The sequence below is a fragment of the Staurois parvus genome, unplaced genomic scaffold (assembly GCF_062004578.1).
Source record: "Staurois parvus isolate SC_StPar_1 unplaced genomic scaffold, SC_StPar_1.0 ptg000432l, whole genome shotgun sequence".
NCBI lineage: Eukaryota > Metazoa > Chordata > Amphibia > Anura > Ranidae > Staurois > Staurois parvus.
Genome location: NW_028318228.1, coordinates 10,846,913 through 10,874,057, shown reverse-complemented (window position 1 = coordinate 10,874,057; position 27,145 = coordinate 10,846,913). Strand labels below are relative to the sequence as shown.

The window sequence follows — 27,145 nt, the reverse complement described above, 5'->3', positions numbered from 1 at the left end:
ATCTCTCCATAGGATGTTGTTTCAGAACTGTGAAGGCTTTTTTAGATGTCGTTTGGCAAACTCTAATCTGGCCTTCCTGTTTTTGAGGCTCACCAATGGTTTACATCTTGTGGTGAACCCTCTGTATTCACTCTGGTGAAAGTCTTCTCTTGATTGGTGACTTTGACACACATACACCTACCTCCTGGAGAGTGTTCTTGATCTGGCCAACTGTAGTGAAGGGTGTTTTCTTCACCAGGGAAAAAATTCTTCGCTCATCCACCACAGTTGTTTTCCGTGGTCTTCCGGGTCTTTTGGTGTTGCTGAGCTCCCCGGTGCGTTCCTTCTTTTTAAGAATGTTCCAAACAGTTGTTTTGGCCACGCCTAATGTTTTTTCTATCTCTCGGATGGGTTTGTTTTGTTTTTTCAGCCTACTGATGGCTTGCTTCACTGATAGTGACAGCTCTTTGGATCTCATCTTGAGAGTTGACAGCAACAGATTCCAAATGCAAATAGCACACTTGAAATGAACCCTGGACCTTTTATCTGCTCATTGTAATTGGGATAATGAGAGAATAACAAACACCTGGCCATGGAACAGCTGAGAAGCCAATTGTCCCATTACTTTTGGTCCCTTAAAAAGTGGGAGGCACATATGCAAACTGTTGTAATTCCTACACCATTCTGATTTGGATGTAAATACCCTCAAATTAAAGCGGACAGTCTGCAGTTAAAGCACATCTTGTTCGTTTCATTTCAAATCCATTGTGGTGGTGTATAGAGCCAAAAATGTTAGAATTGTGTCGATGTCCCAATATTTATGGACCTGACTGTATGTAGTGATGTCAATTTATATACACTGTACATACATATAATATGTATAAATCTTAGATTCTGGGACCTTTTGTGTAACACTGAGCTATAGGTCAATACAATTCACTATATATATATATATATATATATATATATATATATACATTTTATTATATATAAAGCATAAAATAATATATGATGATTTATAAATAATTACAATGAACATTTATTATTACAGGTACTTATGTAGCGCTGTCAATTTCTATACACAGTACATACATATACTATGTATAAAACTTAGATTCTGGGACTTTTTGTGTATCACTGAGCTATAGGTCAACGCAATTCACTAAATATCTAAATATATATATTTATATTTTTATATATATATATATATATATATATATATATATATAAAACATTTTATTATATACAAAACATAAAGTTATCTATGATGATTTATGAATATTTACAATGAACATTTATTAGTATTATTATTATTACAGGTACTTATATTGCGCTGTCCATTTACATAGAGTTTTACATCTATTGTACATTCATATCAGTCCCTACCCTCAAGGAGCTTACAATCTAAAGTCCCTAACTCACATTCATACACATACTTGGACCAATTTAGACAGGATCCAAAGACAAACAAATAACAGAACTGCTGATTAGTATTGATAAATATTAGAAGAGTCCTATGCCATCCAAATCTGCAATCCCATTGTGAGCTCCTATTACATAAAGGAGAGGGAATTAGCAGGCATTTTCTGATCCCAGGAATAATAATGATTCAGCCTTCCTTCATGATTCCAGGATTGTATTTTTTTTTTTTTCAGCATGCAATTGAGAGGGTAGAGAGGGGATTCCACAAGTGTGCATGAAGTAGGGGATTAGGATAAAGGGGATTTTTCCTCCTCCTTGCTGCCCTCCTTTTCATCATACTGCATAGAGAATTAGTTTTGGTGTGTGAGTGTGTGTGTGCTGCCACTCTCCTCCCTCTCTCCCTCTCTCTCTCTCTCTCTCTCTCTCTCCCTCTCTCTCCTCATACTGATCACACAGCTTTGATTCTCTGGCTCTCAGTAAACAGCTGAGACTCCCACCTTTTTTTTTCTCCTTTTGCTTTGGACAAGAGAAAACAGATCGTCTGGAGCTACAAACCTGGGGCACAGTGACATGCACCTGTACCCCCCTCCTACTACTAGCAGGTCCATCTTGTGTTCTCAATGTCTTGTGTGTTGTGTCTCTCTATTGATGTGATGATGTGTCTGCAATAGGAGCAGGTTACAGAGCAGCATCCAAGGGACCCTGGATGAAGGGCACCGCAAATTAAGCCTTGCTTAGGGTGCCAAAAAATGCATCATGCATCTTAATTTGCTGCCTTCAGTGCTGGAGGCTCTCTCTCTTTCTGTGTCCCTTGCCTTTTAGTCTTTCATTTTTATCCTTTTAGTCTTCATTGAGCTTTTATCCTTTAGTCTTCATTTAGCCTTTTTTTTTTATCCTTGAGTCTTCATTTATCTTGTATCCTTTGGACGCTGGCTGCAGATCCTTAATCAGATGACCCCCATCATCCACCACCAATGATCTCCACTTAGAGCTTGCATCCAAAAAAAAAAAAAATCCAATTGGCCAGCTGATCCCACCATATGGTGTTGGTAACCCATCCCTACTGCCAGCATGCCAGGCAGATCCCCAGCCTAGGATCCTGAACTTTTTCTTGCTCTGCAGATCCCAGGGATGAGCCAAGAACCATCCTTAGAGGGATGTCTGTAGGAAAGCTTGAAGCTTTGGCTTGCTTTATAGAGGAGGTGTAGTGTGTTTGTCTCATTTTTTTGCATACATCAGGTTACAAATGGTGCTGTTTGATCTCTGATCTTGTCTATGTATCACTCCCTTTTCCCTGATTCCTCTTTGCCCCCCTCTTTTTCTTTTCTTTTTTTTTTTTTTTTTTTTTTGCAGGTGTGACAGTTTGAAATCTGCCCAGTAGGTGGGACTTGGTGACTTTAGCACCCGATTTTTTTTTTCACTGTCTCCCCCATCTTCTGTTGCATTCCTCAGAAGTCTTATAGTTCTCCTGGAAAAAAAAAAGGCAATCTGGAATCAAGAAGACAGCAGCAGCAGCAGCAGCAGCATCATCCGGACCCATGCATGTCGGTAGGCTGAGAGCACTGCGCTACTGAGCCATTCCAGGATGACTTTAGCTGCTGGAGGATTTCGCATCTGATCGCCCATCATCATCACAAGCCAGCTGAGATTTTTTTTTTAATTATTTTTGGGTTTCCTTCCCCTCCCTTCCCCCCTTTCCCTTTTCTTTCCCCCCCTTTTTGTGTTTTTTTTTTTTGGGGGGGGGAGGCTGAAGAGCCACTGGTTGTCATGGATCTGTGTCTTTGCCCTACAAAGTGCAGTTTCTGGAGGATTTTCTTATTATGGAGCCTTTGGCTGGACTACATGGCTTCGGTGGTGGCTTGCCCAGCGAATTGTGCTTGCAACAAGACTGACATCTCCTGCAAGAACCCGGACGATGGCAACATATTTCCCCTATTGGAAGGGCAGGAATCAGGGGCAAGCAATGGGAGCAGCAGCCTCAACATCACTGATATCTCCAAGAACATCATTTCTATGTAAGTCTTCCTTTATACATGGGGAGAGGGCTGTGTGTGATGGTGGTGGTAGGTCTTGGAGCCCAGTGCCAGGTGCAGCAGCTTGGGCATCTGTGTGCCATTGCTTGGCTATGCTGAGATTTTTTTTTTTCTGCACCCTGCAACAAATGATCTCTGACTTGCTGAAAGGTTGACTTGCTCTGTGACTAGCATGAAGTTCCTACATGGGAAGGATGATGATCATAACTCTTAGTATTTCTCCACTGCTGGGGGAAGAAGAGGCTTCTGCTCTTCCTTTTAGTTGAATTGGTACACCATTGCACAGCAGCTGAATATAGCTTAGTGATTGATCTGCCTGTAGCATTAATGTGCTTAATCAATTTAGTTGAACAAAATAGCTGTTCAATAGAGAGAAACTGGTTTACTGCATGGTTGTCAAGTCAAACTGCCTTCTTGCAAATAATAAAATATATATATATATTATATAATTAAGTTCCTTCATGCTTGGCCCCATGCATTTGGGAATCTTGGTTTCCAGGGATCATCAATCGTTAAAGTGTGTATTGAATTTTCTGTAACTCCCTTTATAGAAAGAGATGGACACCCAAGACAGACAGGACGTGCCTTTGCTTCAGATCCACCCTATCCACACATCTAGTGCTTGTTGTCACCGTGAATTTGTTGCAATATACTGTTGAACAACTGCAGTCTTCAGTTAAAATGTTATTTGTTTCGGCAGTAGAACTCTCATCTTGCCTGCAAAATGTTCCTTTTTGTTTTGCAAAAAAACAAATTATGCAAAGTTTGCCTCCAACAAATGTTAATTATGGAGTAAATATGATTGACAAGTTGGTAACCATGCAGATGCTCCATACCTTTCGTTGCTCCTGTATGGTAAAGTAACGCATTAACTCATCTGATGTTGTGTTGAGTTTAAGGGGTTAAATGTTTTTTTTTTTATCTGTAACTCCTCATAAGTGAATGAATCAGACAGCCTTGGTGTATATAGAGCTTGGAAGCTTTCTACTGGCAGTGAAAATGTAAAAGCTCCTGAATTGTTCATAGTAATGGTGTTGCAATAATTTATAATGGCGGTAAAGTTCTTTAAAAGGAAAATGTGCTATCTGTCAAGTCTAGAGGAGATGGGTATGGCACACAAAAAATGCACCATCAATGGATGTTTGGGATAGGAGTTATAGGGAACATTTATAAGCATCGGTCATCAGAAAAACCCATACATGTATTCCTGCTCCCATATCTCGATCCTTGGTTGCTAGACAGTTCTTGCATTAAAGCCCATTCTGGTTGGAGGAAGGTTTGCCGAATGTCTTGTCGTCAGGATTTTTTTCTATTCTTCACACTATGCATTTGTGAAAAAGCCATGGAGATTGCTTCCCCACCCTCTCATTTAAAACACAGCACAGCGTGTTTAAATATTCAGCTCACCAACTAGATCACACACTACAGATAATCCCTAGGAAGTGATGGTGTCATGGAAGTGTGTGGACATATCATGGGAAAAAAAATAAATACAAGTTAACACCGGAGACTGGAGATGTAAAATAAAGCTTTATTCAAGTCCGCATTGATGAATGGTACATGGCCTCTGGTTGTGCATTAGTGTTCTTTGTGCAATCCAACTCTAGCTGACAGTTGTTGCTTCATCTGCCAGTAAAAATCAGATATTGGTCGTATTTGTTTGTAGATTGCAGGTTGCTGTAACATATGTTGCCTGCTCCTCTACTCTGCCTGGATGGTGTTTATAGATTTGCCATGCTTCATGAACATCTCATTTAGAGCCATTTTGGGTTCTGTAAGACTATTTATTTCATTTGGCAATAAAGTCCTTGTGAACAAGAATGCATAGAGAGAGGCATGGGAAACATGAAATGGATTAGATGACGTGGAGCCAGGAGTGCTGAGCTAATTTCAGCGGAATCAGGAAAGTAATTAAACATAAGCCTTTGCACTTCAGCATAATACATAGCATGGTTTGCCTAGCATTCAATGTACAATTTTATGTTACACTGTGGCACAAAAACATCTGCGGGGATTGTCAGTAAATTGGAAATTGCCCTTTGGTGTTATAATTTAAGACTCGTTGTCATCATGGATGACGATTACTTGAGGGCAACTTGAGAACCAGCATGTTGTGACTGGAAAGAGATCTGGTTTTTTTTCTCTTTTTCTCTTCCTTCTTCTTTCTTCCAGTCTTCACATATATGAGCTGTTTGGAGGCATTTTTAATCACTGGAATTGCATGAGTCATATGTTTGGAGGCATTTGTCATTTTTTTTGGAACTGTAAGATGGTCATTTTTGCCCAAATGGTAAACCAATACTTTAACAGAAGTCAACTGCCTCCTTATTCAAGTTAAAATGTTTTCTTCAACCTATAAACCCTACTTGTACTTGCTTTTAAAATATATCCTTCTTTGGTTTCCATGACAGCAATATAGTACATATATCTATAATTATTATTATTATTATTACATGTACTAGATTTTCTCTAAAAATACTTTAAGGAATTTCTAAAATATATATTTTCAATGGGAATAGAGGGTTCTAGATAACTTTACTTACCTGTTTTTTTTAGTTATTTATTATTTAAATATTACTTTTTTTAACTTTAGCAGAGTGCCAAACACCAATGCGCCATTTAGTAAGGGTATAGAGTTCACAGTCCATTTTCCTTAGCATGGGGCTTTGCGACATTTTGTCTACCCCGCCCTGCAGTAGGTTGTGGTACTCCCGCCCATGCAATGAGGTTTTTTTTCTTTAGACAGAGGCAAAAGTTCGAACAATGTTGGGCGTTGCCTCTTATCGTTTTTTTTTTTTGCAAACCAAGTATGCCATGTTAAAGTATAACATGAGTCCAGGCTTTCCTCCTTTATTGGAAATTTTAGCAGACCAATATGCCTTGACTGATTGTACAAGTCACATGCTACTTTTTTCTTTTTTTTTTTTTGCATGCTTACGAATATATAGTTTTGTTCATCAGAGTTGGGAAATAGCAATGTTATTGGCTTAGTGAGTAGGCCCATGACATTTTTAAATTCTATATGAACTTTTAAATCAACAAATTACATAATCTGTCTAAACTTCAAGCAAGTATTACAGATATATGTATATATATATATATATATATATATATATATATAATAGGAGCTATTACATTGTATTTCATAGGAACGCCCGCCTGATCCTGATTTTCCTCTTGTAATGGACAACAATCTTGATAATATTGTACATGTGGTTGAATAATGATTATAATAATGGTTCTGTCAATCAACATTAGGGTGATCATTACTGGACATTGAATTAAATGCAGTCATAATGGATAAAGGTGGATAATGATCCTTTTTTCGCTATGTTCCAAAAGGCAAGGATTGGTTCATTTCTGAAAAACATGGAATCAGTTGTAAAATATAGTAGGCCAACAACTTCATATTCAAAAGTCCAACTATAAGGGATGTGTGTACTTATCAAATATTAGTCTACAACAAGCATTTGTAACAGACTTCAACATCATGCTTATTAGGTCTATGGGTCCTATGGGTCTTTTACCAAGACATACATAGGTTTAAAATGCTTCTAAGAGGACATTATAGGATACCTCAATGACTGTTTCAGTTGTAATATCAAGCATCTTCTCCATTTTCTTCATGGAAAACATAGTAAGGCGCTACTAAAAGTGAACTACTTGCCTTCTACTAAAGCAGACAACACTGAAATCATGTTAGATTCCCCAATTTGGAAATATAAAAAAAATCTGCTGTTTTTCTCACCGAGTTTTGAAGGACCACCTGGTAATCTAACTCTACAGATCGGTCCCAGACCATTGGCGTGGTCATGTTTTATGTTGCTTCAAGCTAACTCCAGGTTGTTAAATTATGTTACTGTAAATTGTTTTCATTTCAGAAGCAGTTTGTTGCATGCTGGTCCTGGTCAATAGAAAGAGCCTTCTTCACATCACTTGACCAGTATATTATCAATTGACATCTGTCCCTTGAGTAGTTATCCAGTCTGTGAGTAACACTATTACTGGGATGCTTTCCAGTAATGATAATTCTACCACCAATGGATGTGTCATTAGAGGAAAACCCATATATTACTTCATCAAAGCCTTGTGTTTTGGATATACCCCATGTGTTACGATCATTAGCGCAGCTTAAAAAAAAAAGGTCCTGCATAATATATAAAAATGATTTGTTGTATCAACAGTGGTTCATTTACAGTTTCAAATATATATATAAAAACAGTTTGAAATTGCTCAATCTTTACATTTTACGTCTTAGTAGTATCTAATATTTATGCACAGTAGTCGATGTCAGGATTCGGTGTTAGACTGGTGCAGCCATTCATATCCATTCTATACTCCATGAGGACTCAACCTTTTACTTATGAATCCTTTGTAGGATGTTTTCCAAGCATCTATATGTGACTAATGCATATTTATATTCTAAAGCAGGTGTGGATTTCTGCCTCATGTTTCCACATAGTTGTCATTTGGGGTTAACTACATTCAGATCAGTGGTGTGAAAAATCACACTTCTAAATAATTTTTAATATTTATTTGTTTAACTCTCTCTTGTCAAAAGGCCTTCGCCTTCACAGCGCCTACTATGTCAATGGAAAGCTAGTAGAAGGCAATATTCTATTATGGTAAAAATGTTGTTGACTTTTATAGCGGCATCTTTACAATTGTCATCACATTGCGGATGGGGATATTGCTGTCTTGCCCATGAGAAGTCAACTGTTTATTTCTTTGGCATGAAGTATTTTGTAGACTGAAGTAGTTACAAATGGCATAACCACATGCCAACATTCTTGTCTAAATGTACAAGACGTAATGGAACTAGTTTGTGCTACGCGAAATTAAAACACAAACGGAGTGAAAGGGTGGCTGTTTTCCCCAACAGCCAATCAAATTACATCTTTGAAACTATAAACGAAATCTGTCATGCAACCATATCTCTTAAACAAAAGACAAGTCTTATCTCAAGGGCTAACTCTAATTTGCTAAGGCCCGCTGTGTAGTGTGCGCACAAAAAATGTATACAAGATGCAAAAAAAAGTAAGGAAACAAAAGGTGAAGCACACAAAAAAGTGCACAGGTAATAACAAATGGTCCTCTTCCAAAGAGAAAGGACCCTGGCCTTGAACCCCCATGACATTATATTCCTAACAGGGAATGGGTACTCGTGATCCACCCAGCTGAAACCAGACAGACCCCATTCTTCAGGAGACCTGACAAGACAAGGTCTACCCAAGCACTAAGTGGGGCTTCCCTGAAGGGTGATCTCATGGGAGGGGGAGAACCTGATCATAAGACCATGTGCTACTTTCATGTACAGGACTTTCTGGGCAAATCCAAGGACTACTAATCCCTACTAATCGTGCATAACTTTATAGTACAATTAACAGAATTGCTCTTATTTTTTGTTATTGGCTAAACCAGGGGTCTGCAAACTTTCTAAACAAAGAGCCAGTTTACTGTCCTTCAGACTTTAGGGGGCTGGACTGTGGCCAGTGGGAGCACAAAATGTCCAGCATCAGTCAGAGTAAGCAATGCCCCATCATTTGTTTTAGTGGAAGAAATAGTGCCCCATTGTTGGTATCATTGGAAAGATTGGTACTCTATTGTTGGTATCAGTTAGAGGATTAGTACTCTATTGCAGTATCAGTGGAAGAAATAGTGCCCTATTGTTGATATTAGTGGAAGGAATAATCCCCAAATATTGGTATCACAAGGAGGAATAGTGCTCTAGTGTTGGTATCAGCTGGAATAATACTGCCTCATTGCTGATATGAGTAGGAGGAATATCACCCCATCATTAGTGTCTGTGGTAGGAATAGTGCACCACCACTGGTGTCAATGGGAGGAATGGACCCCTATTGTTGGTATCAGTGGAAGGAATAAGGCCCTATTGTTGGTATCAATGGAAGCAATAGTGCCCTATTGTTGGTATCAATGGAAGCAATAGTGCCGTATTGTTGGCATCTGTGGGAGGAAGATTGCCCTATTACTGGTGTCAGTGGGAGGAATAGTGCCCTATTGTTAGTACAAGTGGGAGGAATAGTGCCCTATTGTTGGGATAAGTGGGAGGAATAGTGACCTATTGTTGGTATCAGTGGGAGGAATAGTGCCCTATTGTTAGTATCAGTGGGAAGAATAGTGTCCTATTGTTGGTATCAGTGGGAGGAGTAGTGCCCTATTGTTGGTATCAGTGGGAAGAATAGTGCCTTATTGTTGGTATCAGTGGAAGGAATAGTGCCCTATTGTTGGTATCAGTGGGAATAATGCTGCCCCATTGTTGATATGAATGGGAGAAATTGCACCCCATCATTGGTGTCTGTGGGAGGAATAGTGCCCCACCACCATTGTCAGTGGGACAAATGATGCCCCAAAGGCCAGATAGAGGCAATCAAAGGGCCATATCCAGCCACAGGGCCGCAGTTTGGAGAACACTGGGCTAAGCGAACAGTGCATTTGTATCAGCCAAGATAGCTGATCATAAAACAATAACAGAGAGTAGTAAAGTCAAGTACCGCACCCAACCTACACCATAAATATATTTGTCAAAGATTCACTTGTACATTTTAGGCTATTTGCATTTTTGCATTTGGATGTAAAAACACTAAGGACTAGGTTGGCAGGTACATTATAGTCTAAAGGATTTAGAATTTGATTAGAACTCCCTAGTCCATACAGGTTGGACTTTTACTATTTTTATTTTCCTTTCCAATGCCACATTTGTCTAAAGCTGTTTGCTAAAACACTTCATCGCTAACGTCTCTCCTCCTAAAATCATAATGCATGCATCCAGGCTCATGAAGAGTGTTTATAAATTCAATTTCACAGAGCCCTCAGTTAATTAGCATTCTAGTGTCTGGCTCTTTGTTTCTTCTTGTGTAAACGAAAGTAGAATAACAACAGATTAGTTTTTCTGGACATGTGAAGTCAGAACTATTAATTTTCAGACAGGCACACGGTGGGCAGGGTCACTGCCATTATGGTGGATGATATAAACCTGGGGAAGACTTGTCTGCAAATGTAAAAATTATATCTTTAGACTGAGAACATATAAGAAGCTTGTTGATAACAAATAGATTAATTTATAGCAATTTAATACAAATTTTAGATATTGGCAGTGTGTCACTTAAAATAATCACGATGACGGCGTTTTGAGCTTGAGAAATGTAAATGTTAGGTCTCATTTGTACCTAGTCTGTGGACTCCTAGACATAAGAGGTTGATTTACTAAAGGCAAATAGGCCGTTCACTGTTCGCTAAGGAATTTTCCCCAGAGCTTAGTGATTGTGAAGGCATTTCACTTTGCAAATAATACCCAATCACGTGCTAGGAAAATATGAAATAGCATTTTTCTTTGCATGTAATTGAATGATGGAAGTCATCAGCGCATCACCTAATTCATTAAGCTTTGGGGAGCATTCCCTTGCAAAGTGAAAATTCCTTTGCAAAATTAGCAGGCTATTTGTCTTTAATAAATCAATCCCACTGTTCTTCATATTTTTTCTTCAACTGGTTGCTTTTTCTTTGCAAAGTGTATCTTCACCAAATTCCCTAAGCTAAGTACAAATTCCCTTGAAAAGTGAACCTCCTATTTGCCTTTAGTCAATCAACCCCAAAGTATCCAATCACACAGGGAGTGCCTTGTTTTCACTGAGTTAGCCAATTCATAGACTTGCACTGTAAAAAGAAGCAGTCCAGCACAGTCATTATGTAGCAAAGCAAATGAAAATTAACCTGAATATATAAAGTGCAAACATGGCTGCTAGACATGTGCATTTTGTATCATTATGATTTGTTTTTCATCCAAAAATTAGATTTTCAGAGATTCGGAGGTATTCAAATTTCTGAATGGACATAGTAACTAATTTCAATGAATCTGAAAGAAATTATAACAAAATTAACAAATGCATTAATTTCATTCAGATTAATTTGGATTATTTGTGCATAGCTGGTTGTTAAGGAGCAGGTGGCTGCTCCGCCCTTAACAACCATGACTCATCTGCTGTCAATGGGATTCACCGCTGACAGCAGAATGGGTCTGGTATGGATTTTGAGGGGAACCCCATGCCAATTTTTTTTTTTTATAACTGGCATGGAGTCTCCCCAAAATACATACCAGACCCTTAGGTCTGGTATAGATTTTAAGGGGAACCCCAAGCCAAAATAAAACAAATGGCACGGGGCCCCCTAAAATCCAAACCAAACCCTTATCCGAGCATGCAGCCCAGAAGGCCTCCTGAACCATACCAGGCCATGTGCTCTCAACATGAGGGTGCTTTTGGGGGACAGGCTCCCATCCAAAATGCCCATGTTGATGAGGACAAGGGCTTCTTCACCACAACCCTGGTCCTGGGGTTGGTGAAAAATGAGACCCTGGGGGTGCAGGGGCTGACTTATCAAAATCTGGAATCTCCCTTCAACAAGAAGGCCCCCAGATCCAGGCCCCCATAGTACCCTTACTCATTCACCCCAAAAATGTCAAAAGTAAATAAAAACACAAACACTGTCTTTTGACAAGTCCTTTATTAAAAAATAAATAAATAAAAACATGTTATTGGATGTAAATCCAGTGTCAATCATGATGAACACTGACCCACACGAAAAAAAAAAAAACCCTGCCATCCACAGAACACAACCGGTCCCCTTGCCAAGTGACTCTGCCCCCATGTTTACCTGTTATTCTGCGAGTGCCCCATCAGTTATGGTTGTTAGGGAGGCAGCCGCCGCCCACTCCTTAACAACCAGCTATTCTGAATGAAACAAAATGCCGAAGACATGAAATGAATGGGATGGGATTCTACATGTTGAACATAGTCAAATGTAGTCAGGCGTAAGGAAACAAGCTGAAAAATGCTTAAGAGTGAATGGGGTCCAATAGATATCATAGATGTCCATAGAAACCCATTAGGTACTGGCTTTACTAACCTGTACCTAAAGCACAGCTGGATTCTGATTGGTTAATTTAAAAAATAGATATTTTTTAATTTTGTCCCAGTTTTCTATGTATTAAATCCATGGCCATAAAGAAAGACATAGTAATAATAAGTCTTCTACAAAGTTTGTGCAGAAACAGGTGCACATAATATTTAAACTCTTGTGTGAATTTTAAATAAAGCTAAACAGTCAATATTTATTTTAAATATCTGTTGGGCTTTATTTTATTTCGTAATGTTTTTCAGCGCTCCTCTGTTAAGTTTATTTTGGAAGTTTTCTTTTAGACAAAACCTCTCCTTTGACGACAATAATATCTTAATATACTCCGACACCTGTAAGTTGTAAAAACAAGCACGACTTCTAAAGAAGGCACGCTTCATAAGAATACAAAGTTTCATCTTAAAATGGTTCTTGTAGTCAAATCGAGGACTTCGGACTTTTCAACTTACGATAATTGCTGACTGTGTAATTACAGTATATATTGGGATATTTTAAATAAATACTGAAAAATTCCAAGAACTTGCTTACTAAGGCAAATGGCAACAGGCATGCATACTGTATATGATACGTAAAGTTGAGGAAAATAAAGTTGGGCAATGGAGAATAAGAAACAAATTTTGAAGAATGTATTTTCCTAGGTGAATTTTTGCTTTGGTTACCCTATTACTGTATGGTCGTTTGAAGCAGGAGGATCATGGTCCTGGACAGGAGCGGACTGACCATTAGAGCACTCGGGTGCTGCCCGAGGGCCCAGGGTCAGTAGGGGGCCCCATGAGATGCCCCTGGTACCTTTCAGAGGCTTTTTTGGGTGTGGTTTAAGTGTGGGTGAGGACACAGGGGCCCATGATCCCCTATTGCTCGGGGGCCCCATGAGTTGTCAGTCCCGCCTCTGGTCCTGGAGGATCTAGTATTTCTGCTCTAACTGGGAAGGGTAAATGAGAACTCTCCAAAAAATTCCAAACTGACCGATTAAACATTTGTCTAAGAGTATTGCAGTGAAGATGTTTGCTGTGTCCAGTTTTTGCAGGAATTCACACCTTTAGCGATATTAGATATCGAACAGTGTGGGAAGTTATTTACTAAAACTGGAGCGTGCAGCTCTGCATGGAAACCAATCAGCTTCCAGGTTTTATTGTCAAAGCTTAGAAGCTGATTGGCCACCATGCACAGCTGCCCAGCTCTGTGCTCCCATTTTAGTAAATCTACCCCTGTGTGTCTAACAAGCAATATTGCCTTATCTGTCATAGATTACAGTAGAACTATGTCCTCCCATTAAAAAAATATGTAATGCACACAACTCTTCACAGCAATTTGCTGGTGTGGCAAGATTGCTCTAGTGGGAGGGAGCCACTGTACAGAATGCAAGAGTTTTGTAACTTACAGATTGCAGGTGTAAAGAGTAAATATTGTCTAAAGTGCAGGGGTGAAACTTTTGCAATGTACAGAGTGTAAGGATGTATGCAATGTACAGAGTGCAGGGGTCAGGAGTATGTAAAGTACAGAATACAAGAGTCAGGAGTATGCAATGTACAGAGTGCAGGGGTCAGGAGTATGTAATGTACAGAATACAAGAGTCAGGAGTATGTAATGTACAGAGTGCAAGGGTCAGGAGTATATAATGTACAGAGTGCAGGTGCCAGGAGTACAGTATATAATGTACAGAGTGCAGGGATAAGAAATATGTGACGTACAGAGTACCAGGGTCATGAGCATGAAATTTACAGAGTTCAGAGGTCAGCAGTATGCAATATACCAAGTGAGTAGGTCAGAAGTATGTAATGTACAGAATGCAGGAGTCAGGAGTATGTAGTGTATAGAGTGCAGGTGTGAGGTGTGTGTAATATATTTAGTGCAGGGGTTAGAAGTACAGAATGTAGGTCACCAGGCAAATGTTGCAGTGCTAGTGACACCCATGCTGTGGATGTTCTGAGTGGTTAAACCCCCTTATTTTACCCCCATAACTATCCCCCTGGAACCCAGCCAACCTGACTTTCTATCTGTCTGTATACAAAATGTATATGCATATTGCTCTCTTCAACATAGTCACACACTGCACCCTACATACAACACATATTGAGAATAATAGTGTTCACTGATACACAAACATATAGCACCAACACGAAGTGTAGTCTTTTGAACAGTACCTTGTTGTTCCCAGGTTGGAGGTCCCCAGCAGATGAGAGCCAGCAGCAGAATCCAGGGATCCATAGATATAAAAGGGGAAGTAATAGAGACATAGGGGCCTCCGATGTCAGTGATCGGGCAGATGGGACCAACGCATACTGCACAATTCCTCCCTCCTGAGAGTTGAATAGATGATCCATAATTTCCTCCTCCTCCAGTTAGGAGTCTGAGGGTATAGCATGGAGTTTCTCATTCTACTCTGGAGTTTGGCGATTGGGCGGCGGTGTGTTGCCCATTTCAGTGCATCACACAGTTTCCTTTTTCTTTTTTGTTAACTTTATCTGAATATTCATGTCTCCACACAACAGCACAGTGTATTGCACTGCTGTACTGGGACATGTGGTGCCTACCTGTATACTGCAGTAACATGGAACATGTCTGCATTGTACCCCAGCTTACTCTACCACACCTCCGGGCTGAGATGCAGTGTGAACACGGCATATGATTGGCATTCATCCAGTGCTGAAAAATGCCAGTCACTATATATGTTATATTAGTGTTTTATAGAAATTCCTTTTTTCTTAAATGTGTAAAGTTTTTCTTATTTTTTATTTTTTTATTACTTGCTAGACTACCAACTAAAGGAGTCTCAGCAATCACCCTTCTCTTCCTAAAATGATTGCTATCAGTTACAACAGAGGTAAACTGGCAGAAAACTTTGACAAATTGCTCCCTAATTTCAAATGGTAGGAGTGGTTCAATCTAGATTAAAGTATTGAGTGTTTTGTAATTACTATTGATAGACCGTAATTTACTTTTACGCAATGCCAATAGCATACTTCAGAGATTATTGGAATGTATTTACGGCAAAGAATTATTTGCATGCCCGGAAAAGATTTGTGCACTGGTTTTGTGACTTAATGCTTCAAAGCACAAATCATTGTTCATAAATTGTATATATAGGTTTATAACTCTTTTTTAAAGCTGTTTTGGTCTGTTTTATAAGGTTGAGAAGTATCCATGTTTATCTATAAAAATACACTTGTTGTCTTTTAATATATTTAACAAGGTGGTTCATTGAGTTCTGAAGTCTATGATCTGCTAGTGTCATGTTTTTTTTTAAAGTGACACTATAAAGTATCCTTAATCTCCAAATATAATCCATACAGATCCACTATATGGACCTGTAATCTATTTTCCATGCAGTTGTTTTTTACTGTGTTTTTCTTCCTTCTTGAAATGTCCACAGAACCAGGACAGGGTTGTCCAGTGCCCAGGACAAGGACCCAGAATTGCACCCACCCCTCCGCCACTATTAATACATGCTGTAGAATGGGTGCGCCATCCTGCATCTATTCTTTGCCCTCTTGCTTCACTGCGCCCTGGGCAGCTGTCCCTCCTGCCCACCCCCTCGGCCTTGAATGTCCTCCATGAGCTTCAAAACCTCTACCTTTCCCCCTCATTTACTTTTGCTTGGAATGAGAAAAGCATGCTAGTTGCAACAGTTATGTGCATTGCTCTATGCACACCACAAATCCCATAGTCCATCTTGGGAACAGGCAAGAGAGGGTGGCTATGTTGCTACATACAGTGGGACCATAGAGGATGTACCAGCGGCGGACTGACCATTCGAACACTCGGGCACTGCCCGAGGGCCCGGGGTCAGTAGGGTGCCCCATAAGATGCCCCCGGTACCTTTCATTGGCTTTTTCATAGGCTTTTTTGGGTGATGGCAAGGACATAGGGGCCCCATGATCCCCTATTGTCCGGGGGCCCCATGAGTTGTGAGTCCGCCCCTGGGATGAACATAGCCACCCTCTAACAGGAAGCAGCAAAAAAAAGGACTTTGGAGTTTTGGAGGAGACTTAGAGCAATAGAAGGGGCATTTTGATTTAAGAATATATACTTGAATAGAATTTTTAGGCCTTGTTCCCACTTGCTCCAAATACCGACACTGAACAAAAGCACCTATAGCACTGATGAGTGTTGTTCAACGAGTATGACGTGCATTAAAGCCCATTAAAAGCTCACTCCGGATGCCTACTCTTTTGTTGTTGTCATGAACAAAGCCTAATGTGCTGCAAGCACACCACAAACAGGTGATGGTGTGTTTGTGAGGAAAGAACAAAGTGAGGGTGCACAGGCCTAGTGCATTACCATAAAAAATGTTTAATAAGAAATAAAATAGGTGTTGTACTCACAAATGACAATAAAGTCAAGGCACATCATAAAAGAACAGCTGGGTCAACACCGCGCTGAGTAACAGTCCGTAATGGGGAATGTAGACATCCAATAGGCTGACGCGTTTCGAGGACTTGCCTCTTCCTCAGAGCCAGAGCTGGTGTGCTTATGATGTGTTACCATAGACTTGAATGGAAGGAGCTGGGATGCGTCAACTCCTTCCAAATGCAAAATGTATCTTCATTTTTGAAGGTAACAGTGCGCCACAGACATGTCATGTTTTGATAATGTGAACAGATCAGTGCATATTCTCAATTGCAGACAGATTTACTGGGCATTAGATGAAAGTTAAAAACGCACCTCAAATGCCATTTTTTTTATACCCATGTAAACAGGGCCTTGCTGTACATTCTGCAATCAGGACCATAATATGGACAGTCATAAGCACTATTTCATAGGAATCCCTGTTACAAAAACTTGAAGATGACATCTTAGGTCAGGGATGTACCTTTCATCAGAAAAAGAGAAAATTACCTTCCCAGGAGAGGCAGGATATGAGACTTTCACCTTATTACCAACCCACAACTATATCATGACCGTGTATGCAATAGAAGTAAGAGTCCAGTAACGCAGGACCTGCATCACAGCATTTTTATCCTAGCTTATAAAGCAGTGGACCCCAACCTGTTTCAAAATCTGAGCCATATTTACAGCATATGTAAACATTTGCTAAGGACTTGGGTCTAATAGAAGACATGGCTTTCACCATCACTTAAGGGACACCCCTAGGACTGTTGCAATTTTATGCTAAAAAAACTAAAGATATGTATTGGACCACCTTTCATCCTCTTCTGGAAAAAAATGGTAAATTCCAATCTGCCATTATACCAGGACACCAACAAGACACACAGGTTGTGCAAAGAGATTCATGAATGTCTGGGCAATGTGACCTGAAAATCCCTCAACTGCAACACATTACATTCCATAATCCATTTCTTGAGGTCTCTGAGTGGTAGAATGTTCGGCAAGCCCCCCAAGTCTCATTTAAGATGGAAACCGGAGAAGACATAGTGTTGTTTTTTGTTCCTGATTGACCACCTTTACTTTAGTGTATGAGCCAACTGTAATAGTAATGCTCAGTACCAATGGTAAATTGTAATTCTTTTTACAGGTGGCCTCATATGTGTTGAGCAACTTGAAGTTTGTACTAACCTTCTACAAAACAAACTAAATTGCTGTTGGGGGGGCATAGTATAAAATAACTTGTCTAAAAACCTGTATTAATACCTAAAGATGATTCATTTAATTAGCTTTACTCCACCCTTTAAAAGAATTGTATATACAAAACATTTTCCATCCTCCAAAATTTTTCTTCTGTGGGACCTCTCTTGCTCTTCCGGCTTTCTTGCTGATGGGAATGACATATCACCTCTTTCATAAGCCTGCAGAAGGCTTCAGGGCAATGCTGGGCACACCGTGCATGTGCCAGGCAACCTTGGGAACATTGCGCATATGCTGGGCAATCTTGGGCACACTGTGCATGTGCCAGGAAACCTTGGGAATATTGCGCATATGCTGGGCAACCTTGGGCACACTGTGCATGTGCCAGGCAACCTTGGGAACATTCCGCATATGCTGGGCAATCTTGGGCACACTGTGCATGTGCCAGGAAACCTTGGGAACATTGCACATATGCTGGGCAATATTGGGCACACTGTGCATGTGCCAGGCAACCTCGGGAACATTGCGCATATGCTGGGCAATCTTGGGCACACTGTGCATGTGCCAGGCAACCTTGGGAACATTGCGCATATGCGGGGCAATCTTGGGCACACTGTGCATGTGCCAGGCAACCTTGGGAACATTGCGCATATGCTGTGCAATCTTGGACACACTGTGCATGTGCCAGGCAACCTTGGAAATATTGCGCATATGCTGGGCAATCTTGGGCACACTGTGCATGTGCCAGGCAACCTTGGGAACATTGCGCATATGCTGGGCAATCTTGGGCACACTGTGCATGTGCCAGGAAACCTTGGAAATATTGCGCATATGCTGGGCAATCTTGGGCACACTGTGCATGTGCCAGGCAACCTTGGGAACATTGCACATATCCTGGGCAATCTTGGGCACACTGTGCATGTGCCAGGCAACCTTGGGAACATTGCGCATATGCCGGGCAATCTTGGGCACACTGCGCATGTGCCAGGCAACCTTGGGAACATTGCGCATATGCCGGGCAATCTTGGGCACACTACGCATGTGCCAGGCAACCTTGGGAACATTGCGCATATGCCGGGCAATCTTGGGCACACTGCACATGTGCAGCATTGATATCTGGTGGCCTTGTGTCTCTTCTGGGTTCCTGCACCCAGCCCACTGATGATGCATGTGTCATCGGGTGCATGAACCCGGAAGAGACATCCTGTCCTCCAGCAGTTCAAAGCTGATCACCTGATACAATGCCGAATGTGTCATCGAGGGCTAGGTGCAGGATCCTGGAAAAAACACCCTCTTATAAGATATGAACAAGAGATTGGGGCTAGCACTAGGGGTGCTATCCTAAGACTACCCCTTGGTGCTCTGAACAAGCAATATTTTTCTGTTGACATTGCTGTAAAATATATAAAATATTTTACAGTTTGATAAGAAGTTAAATATCCTTCTACGTACTCTAGGAACTGTGCAAGTGAAGTTGCTTAAAGTGGTCGTAACCCTCAGACATGAAATATGGACAAAGCATATCCTTCTATAGTGTGTACTGGTTTCAATTAAGAGTACTAAGTGTAATTTCTGTCTCTTGCTTTGTTCCTCTTCTATCAGCATGAATCACTTCTGAGAGTTTTCCTGACACCAATAGAAAAATGGTGACAGGGGCAGATTGACAGCCTCAGCTCTATTCCTGTGAGCTGTGTGGAAGGGAGGGGGTGTCTCTTTCCTCCAAACAGCTCTCAGAACTCTCCTCACTGAGCTCTGCAGAGTGTAATATCAGCTCCCCACCCCTTTTTTTCTGAACTCTTAGACAAGCTTTATAAATTCAGCTCTTTGAACAGATGTATAGAAGAGATGACTGCAGATAAACACGTACAACTTATATAGGAGTATTTGTTTCATCTCTGTGTATCACCTGAGACCAGTCGCTTCACAGGGTATATGTAAGGGTTTACAACCACTTAAAGCCCAAAGTACATAAACATGCAGTACACAACATATATTCTTTCACATATCTACATACTCTTACAAGATGAAATCTGGTTGGTTGTTAGAAGTAATGCATATTGCAGATGATCATTTTTTTCCTGCTATCCTTTTCAACAAACCTTCAAATTTTGACAGCTTTTGAGGTTTGTTAAGGTTTGGTTTGCAAAGCTCTCCAGTAAATATACAGAAGAACTTACACAGCTGAAGTGAATTTTCAACTTTTTAGTTTCATTCTTACAAAAAGTACTCTTTGAAATAGTTTGTTGGCCTGAGGAACCATTTACCCCAACGTTATTCAGGAGACGTAGCGGTACATCTTGTGTATCTTTGGCTGAACCTGTCTGGAATGTCGGATAGCAATTACTTTGTGAGAGTAATTTTACAGTCTTGTCTATCATGATATTTTATAGTATAATATATCATTTAAGTGAATAACAATAACAGCGAACCATTGCAGATGCAGCTATAAATGTGATGGCCATCAGTTTTGGGGGGAAAACGTCTAGCTTTTGTTATCATATCTCTGTCCTGTACATATTAGCAACAATTCCACTCTTATAGGCAGATGTTTTATAACTAAAAAGCGGTTTAATCATTCTTCCAAAACATCCCTCTTCAACCTATATTGATTTACCCTTTCAAAACAAAAACAAACAAAAAATAACCATGCAAACACAAGTATTTAAAATAATTTATATTAAGACTAACTACAACTACTTTATTATTAAATAAACTGTGAAGATGTTCTCTTTCAAATGTGTTTTTTGCATTGACATACCTCCATAGACTCAGTTTTTTCTAACAGTATGGCCACCTGCTGACTTGGCACCATCCATAGGCAGTTTAACTCTTCAGTAAGACACAGACATTGAATCCAATACAAATATACTTTTCTGCAGTACAGAGGATGCTTTTTGAGTCTTCTTAAGTGTAAAAAGATAATGACTTGTCATAAGCCCAGTCTTTGCAAAGAACTAACACTGCCTGAAGGGATATGAAAGAAACAGAGAATGATTAGCTAGGGCTGGTTTAATCAGCACAAAATAAGAGGGAAGGACAGAAGGAGAAACTAAATCACATAAAGCTGTAATGGCCCTAAATCACCACTAGAGCATATTACAGATCAATATTAACTTAAAACAATTCAATACAATAATATAAATAATAGATATAGTCAGGCAAAGGGTTTACTTTGCACATGGTCTTATTCGGTCTAGTTAAAGTTAAGAGAGCTTTCTATTCCAACCTCAAATCAGTGGTGAACTAGAGAATTTTCAGTGACAAAGGTGTGCCAATGCTTGTACAATAAGCAGAGTAGCCGTACTGTACTAACCTCTCAGGCATCTGTACATGGATTTCTTGTCTCTCAGCTCACCCTAGTTGACGAACTTGTGCTCCTTTGTAGGTTCTTCTGGACCCAAAACTTATGTACTGTGAGATGTAGATTTAGCAATTGCTAATAGGGGTTCTCTGAGCCTGGAAAGCTAAATAAAGGGTTCCCTTATGTTAAAATGGTCATCTAGATCTGTGATGAGCAGGGGCGAACTGACCATTTGGAAACTCGGGCACTGCCCGAGGGCCTGGGGTCAGTAGGGGGCCCCATGAGATGCCCCTGGTACCTTTTTCATAGCTTTTTTTTTAGTTTGGGCAAGGACACAGGGGCCCCATGATCCCCTATTGCCCGGGGGCCCCATGAGTTGTCAGTCCGCCCCTGGTGATGAGCTATGGTTTGAACTGCATAGGAGCCTCTCCCGGTCTCCCTCCTTTCTCCTACCCCTTACCCTTTCTATACTGCTCTTTCTCTTCTCTCCTTTCACCCAGAGTTCTCCCTTGGGCTCTAACTGCTTTCCTTCTTTTTCTACCTAGTGGAAGCCATTATCTCCACCAACTGTCTATGTCTACTAGCCAATCTCTGTGTTGCCGGCCCTAGGGCCTGTTTGTAATCCTGTACAGCTGGCGCTTAATCCGATGGAATTGTTACAATGTATTCGCCTTGGATATTTTTTCCTTTTGCTCATGTTGTGTTCTTTTGTATATGATGATTTCTATATCTCTGTTGCAAAAATTAAAAATCAATTAAAATATTTGTAAAACAAAAGGTCATCTAGGGAAAAGCATAAGCTGCACTGACTCCACTCCAGAAAAACACCTTGGCACAGCCAAAATCTTTTAGGCCAAATGCTGGTACTGTGCATTCCAGCTCTGGCGCTTCCAGGTTATGCACAATAAGTCTGAGTTTTCTATTACTTTACATGGGAATGTAGAAATAATGGAAAGATCTAGGGAATCTGAGCCAATTCATGCAAGGGCTGAATTTCTGACATATCATATAGTTCCCAACTGTCCATCATTTAAAGAGACTCTCTCTTGGAACCAAATTCCTCTGTCATTCTTTCCTCCTCTGTTGTCCCTGTTTTGATCTACTAGTCCTATATAAAAATTTACTATTTACCTATTAAAAGTGTTATACTATGCTAAACTTTTCACCCAGCCACTAAATTAAAGGAAAACAGTGCCCTGCCAGCAGTGACCCCTGTCCTCTGCCCTGCTAGAAGTGACCCCTGTCCTCTACCCTGCCAGCAGTGACCCCTGTCCTCTGCCATGCCAGCAGTGACCCCTGTCCTCTGCCCTGCTAGAAGTGACCCCTGTCCTCTGCCCTGCCAGCTGTGACCCCTGTCCTCTGCCCTGCTAGAAGTGACCCCTGTCCTCTACCCTGCCAGCTGTGACCCCTGTCCTCTGCCCTGCTAGAAGTGACCCCTGTCCTCTACCCTGCCAGCAGTGACCCCTGTCCTCTGCCATGCCAGCAGTGACCCCTGTCCTCTGCCCTGCTAGAAGTGACCCCTGTCCTCTGCCCTGCCAGCTGTGACCCCTGTCCTCTGCCCTGCTAGAAGTGACCCCTGTTCTCTACCATGCCAGCGGTGACCCCTGTCCTCTGCCCTGCTAGAAGTGACCCCTGTTCTCTACCATGCCAGCTGTGACCCCTGTCCTCTGCCCTGCTAGAAGTGACCCCTGTCCTCTGCCCTGCCAGCTGTGACCCCTGTCCTCTGCCCTGCTAGAAGTGACCCCTGTTCTCTACCCTGCCAGCAGTGACCCCTGTCCTCTGCCCTGCCAGCAGTGACCCCTGTCCTCTGCCCTGCTAGAAGTGACCCCTGTCCTCTGCCCTGCCAGCTGTGACCCCTGTCCTCTACCATGCCAGCTGTGACCCCTGTCCTCTGCCCTGCTAGAAGTGACCCCTGTTCTCTACCATGCCAGCAGTGACCCCTGTCTTCTGCCCTGCCAGCAGTGACTCCTGTCCTCTGCCCTGCCAGCAGTGACCTCTTTCCTCTACCCTGCCAGAAGTGACCCCTGTCCTCTGCCCTGCTAGAAGTGACCCCTGTTCTCTACCATGCCAGCAGTGACCCCTGTCTTCTGCCCTTCCAGCAGTGACTCCTGTCCTCTGCCCTGCCAGCAGTGACCTCTTTCCTCTACCCTGCCAGAAGTGAACCTTGTCCTCTGCCCTGCCAACAGTGACTCCTGTCCTCTGCCCTGACAGCAGTTACCTCTCTACTCTACCCTCCCAGAAGTGACCCCTGTCCTCTGCTCTACCAGCAGTGACCCCTGTGCTGAACTCTGCTGACTCCTGTGTTCTACCCTGCTGACCTCTGTACACTTCCCTACAAACTGTTGACCCTATTATCTGCCCTGTTGACCCCTGTACACTGCCCTGCTGACCTCCCCTTCTCTGCACCCTGACATTTTTTACTGCACCCCTACATTACACAGGTTATTCCCAGCCCTGCTTTCTCAAATGATACCACCATTCTCGGCCCTTCAAAAAATAAATAAATGCCATAGGAGTAACTTGATAATGGGATTATGGGGGATCTACAATCTTCAGTCTATGTCATTAGTCAAAAGTTCAATTCAGTCAAAATTAAAAAAACAAAACAAAAAACTTGCTGTATGAACAGGCAGCATATTTTACCTGCTTAGTACTTTAGTTTTTCATCCAGACATTGCTCTGGTATACCAGTCCATCCATCCCCTCCTTTGAGTCCCTTTTTTTTAGTAATCAGATAATCTGAGACCCATTACTAATGCTGCATACTGTCATACTGTACATACTGTCTGGATTCTGGCTTGTGTGGATTTTGGAAGAACTCAGACTAAGGTAAATTGAGTAAACTTCGTGTTTTATCACTGCTGCAATGCTTTCTGGATAGCATTAGTAGATTATTGGTCTCACTTGTTTACCTGAAATTGCTTTTTAATTACATCATTCATTATGCCTCAGTTACCAAAATGAATCTCTATGAGGTTAGAGAGAGACATTCTAAGGCTGGGCGCCTCACAATAAAGATGTAGTATTCTCAACATGGCATTTTTTTTTTCATGTTGAAGATGAGCGTAAACAGGGCAAGGGAAGTTAAATGTTGATTTTAGCTCTTTAGTAATACAGTGAGAAAAGGCCAAGGGTATAAATAAACTTTGTATAAACGGTAGTGCTGAAGGGTTTCGTCTTTTCTTTAACCCATACAGGCAGAATGGGGAAAGGGTCCAGTGGCCCCTTTACTACTTCACTAGAGAGGTCCTCTATTGGTTAGGGAGTGCATTGCATATAAATACCCATTCTCACTTTTCCCACCACACTTTGAGCTTTGGTTATGCATAAAAGTCTATTTACCATCAGCAGTTTTCGTGAGCCATCAAAATTATCCTCACCATGCTAAGTGTTGGTGTTAATATAGCAAGTTGACCTGCATGCTGGTATCTCTATGGAGAGAGAGGCTAAAGTTTAAATAACACTCTAACCACACCCAAAAAAGCCTATGAAAGATGTGCTCACTACATCTCATGGGGCCCCCTACTGACCCTGGGCCCTCGGGCAGTGCCCGAGAGCCTGAATGGTCAGTCCGCCCCTGCTGGGGAGTGCATAAATAGTCTGGGGCCTGAAGTAGCCTGGTTCTTGTCCAGGAGGAGAAGTTCCCACTCTGAGTGTCTGTTCTGGCTGTTATTGGAAGGAGAAATCCAAACATCCAGGGACATTGTGAGCACAGTGTACACTGTGAGTACAGACCTGAGTATAGGATCCTAGTGACTGTGTGATGCTACTATCCTTTGAACCTCAGAGCCAGAGTTTGCTGAAATTGGGTTATTTCTTATGGTGTCTCAGAGTTGCTTGGTTCCTTAACTGCTATTATAGGGACTAAACTACGAATTTCAGCAAAATCTGGTTCTGAGGTTCAAAGGATAGTAGAAGCACACAGTCACTAGGATCCTACACTCAGGTCTGTACTCACAATGTACTCTGTACACACAATGTCCCTGGATGTTTGGATGTCTCCTTCCAATAACAGCCAGAACAGCCACTCAGACTGGGGACTTCTCCTCCTGGACAAGAACCAGGCTGCCTCAGGCCCCAGACTATTTATGCACTCCCCAGCAGGGCTGGGCTGACCATTCAGACTCTCGGGCACTGCCCGAGAGCCCAGGGTCGGTAGGGGGCCCCATGAGATGCCCCTGGTACCTTTCATAGGCTTTTTCAGGTGTGGTTAGAGTCTAGGCAAGGACACAGGGGTTCTATGATCCCCTAATGCCAGGGGGCCCCATGAGTTGTCAGTCTGCCCTTGCTCCCCAGCCACCTATCGGGCACCAACTCCCCAGGGATTGCCTGAGAAAACTTAAATATTCAGACTTTTGATTTGCGTTTTTCAACCCACTACAGTCCAGCATTATCCAAAGTGAAGAATATCCAGTGTTGCTGGAGTACCCACAGCTCCCTACACCTTATCCATGTGTGCCTGGCTGCCACTACACCAACTTGGGAAAAGAACCTAGGGACAACTCAACAGGCCCTTTTGGGAGTGAGCACTATATAAAATGTGTTTTATTGGTTCTGTCTACCTTTAAATATTCAAAGTGCTATTCATAATTAGCAAAAATAGGCAAATGCAATTCTTCTAGGGAATAAGCTTTTTATATTTATTGAACAGCTGCTTCTTTTTATAGCGACTCCTAAAAATTTGATGCCCTGCTACTGCCAGTGAGAGAGATAGCCCAACAGTACTATTAACTTACCAACATTTTTGCCATCTCTTATGAATGTTGCATGAGATATATTACAAGGCAACAGTTTCCACTTTCCTATACATGCCTCCATGATTCTTTCACTTTATTAGTCTTTTTTATGGGTCATGATTTCCAAGATCATCATTAATCTCACAGACAGCTTCCATGAACGTTTTCATTCAGTTTCAGAATATTGAGTTGACTCCTTTTGTACTGAGTGACTCTGAGACATGACTCGCTAAGTGACAGCTTTTCCATATCCGATTTTTACGTCCTGTATCCCTTTCATGGGTTGGGAATTCATTCAAAGAAAAGCTGTAGTCAAGCATTTAATACAGCAGAAAATAGAATGCACTTCTTCTGTAGAAATCATAACTAAACCCTTCTATAGAAAATGAACCATTCCGTTACAAAATCTATAAACATATAGATAGATAGATAGATAGATAGATAGATAGATAGATAGATAGATAGATAATAAAAAATTGTTATAAATGTTATAGTTCTGGAAATCTTAGATGCATGTCCTAACATGACTGACACAGGGCAGGATAATTCTACTATACTGGTGTTCTTTATATAAGGGGCAGGGTTACTTGCATTTATACATGTATTGTAATAGATTATCTCTAGGGAATCTCCATCAAAGATAGTTTGGCTTGGCTGTAGTAGAACAGCTGGATAGTATGGCTATGTAACATTGCCAGATTTTTACAAGGGAAGTTTACCAGTTACAGACTCCAAGATTCAACTGCAAAGTATGGGTTAAAAGTAGCAGAGAAGTATTTGCTCAAGACAATACTCTATAGCATTGGACAATGATTTTCTTTCCTGCGGGATAAAATCTATGCCAAGTGAGTTTATTCATTTGATTCAGTTCAGTGCTACAAAAAACAAAAACAACAAGGAAAATCAAAGTGAAACAATCCATAGCATCCAATCAAGTTTCAGTTTATGCCAGTCATAATTTCTAATTTGTTGCTGTGGGGTGCTATGTTTTGCACATCAATATCGCTCCTTTGGGTCAAAGGATGAGACTTTTCATCATAGAGCTGTCAATTTTCCCCCTTTGAAAAGGGAAGGCTTTTTTTTCATTTGGCATGGATGAGCAGCAGTGAGTACACAAAGTGGGAGGTAAAAGTGACAAATATGTGTGGGGCCAGATCTTGCAGAAGCCAAGATATATGAGAGAAGAAAACAGGACTGATAAACAGAGAACACCAGTC

General features: G+C 41.2%; 1 protein-coding gene across 4 annotated transcripts in view; it reads left to right on the top strand.

Moving 5' to 3' along the window:
* The first annotated feature begins 1,819 nt into the window (after positions 1-1,819).
* Positions 1,820-27,145, top strand: part of NTRK3 (neurotrophic receptor tyrosine kinase 3) — a 979,065-nt gene continuing 953,739 nt past the window's right edge. For 2 of the 4 annotated variants that reach the window (XM_089687661.1, XM_089687660.1), the window contains exons 1-2: positions 1,820-2,003; positions 2,755-3,416. In XM_089687661.1, coding sequence (XP_089543787.1) covers positions 3,169-3,416 — 248 coding nt within the window. In that variant the 5' untranslated portion in view covers positions 1,820-2,003; positions 2,755-3,168. The remainder of the gene's footprint in view (positions 2,004-2,754; positions 3,417-27,145) is intronic. The other 2 variants (XM_089687663.1, XM_089687662.1) reach the window with 2 other exon arrangements.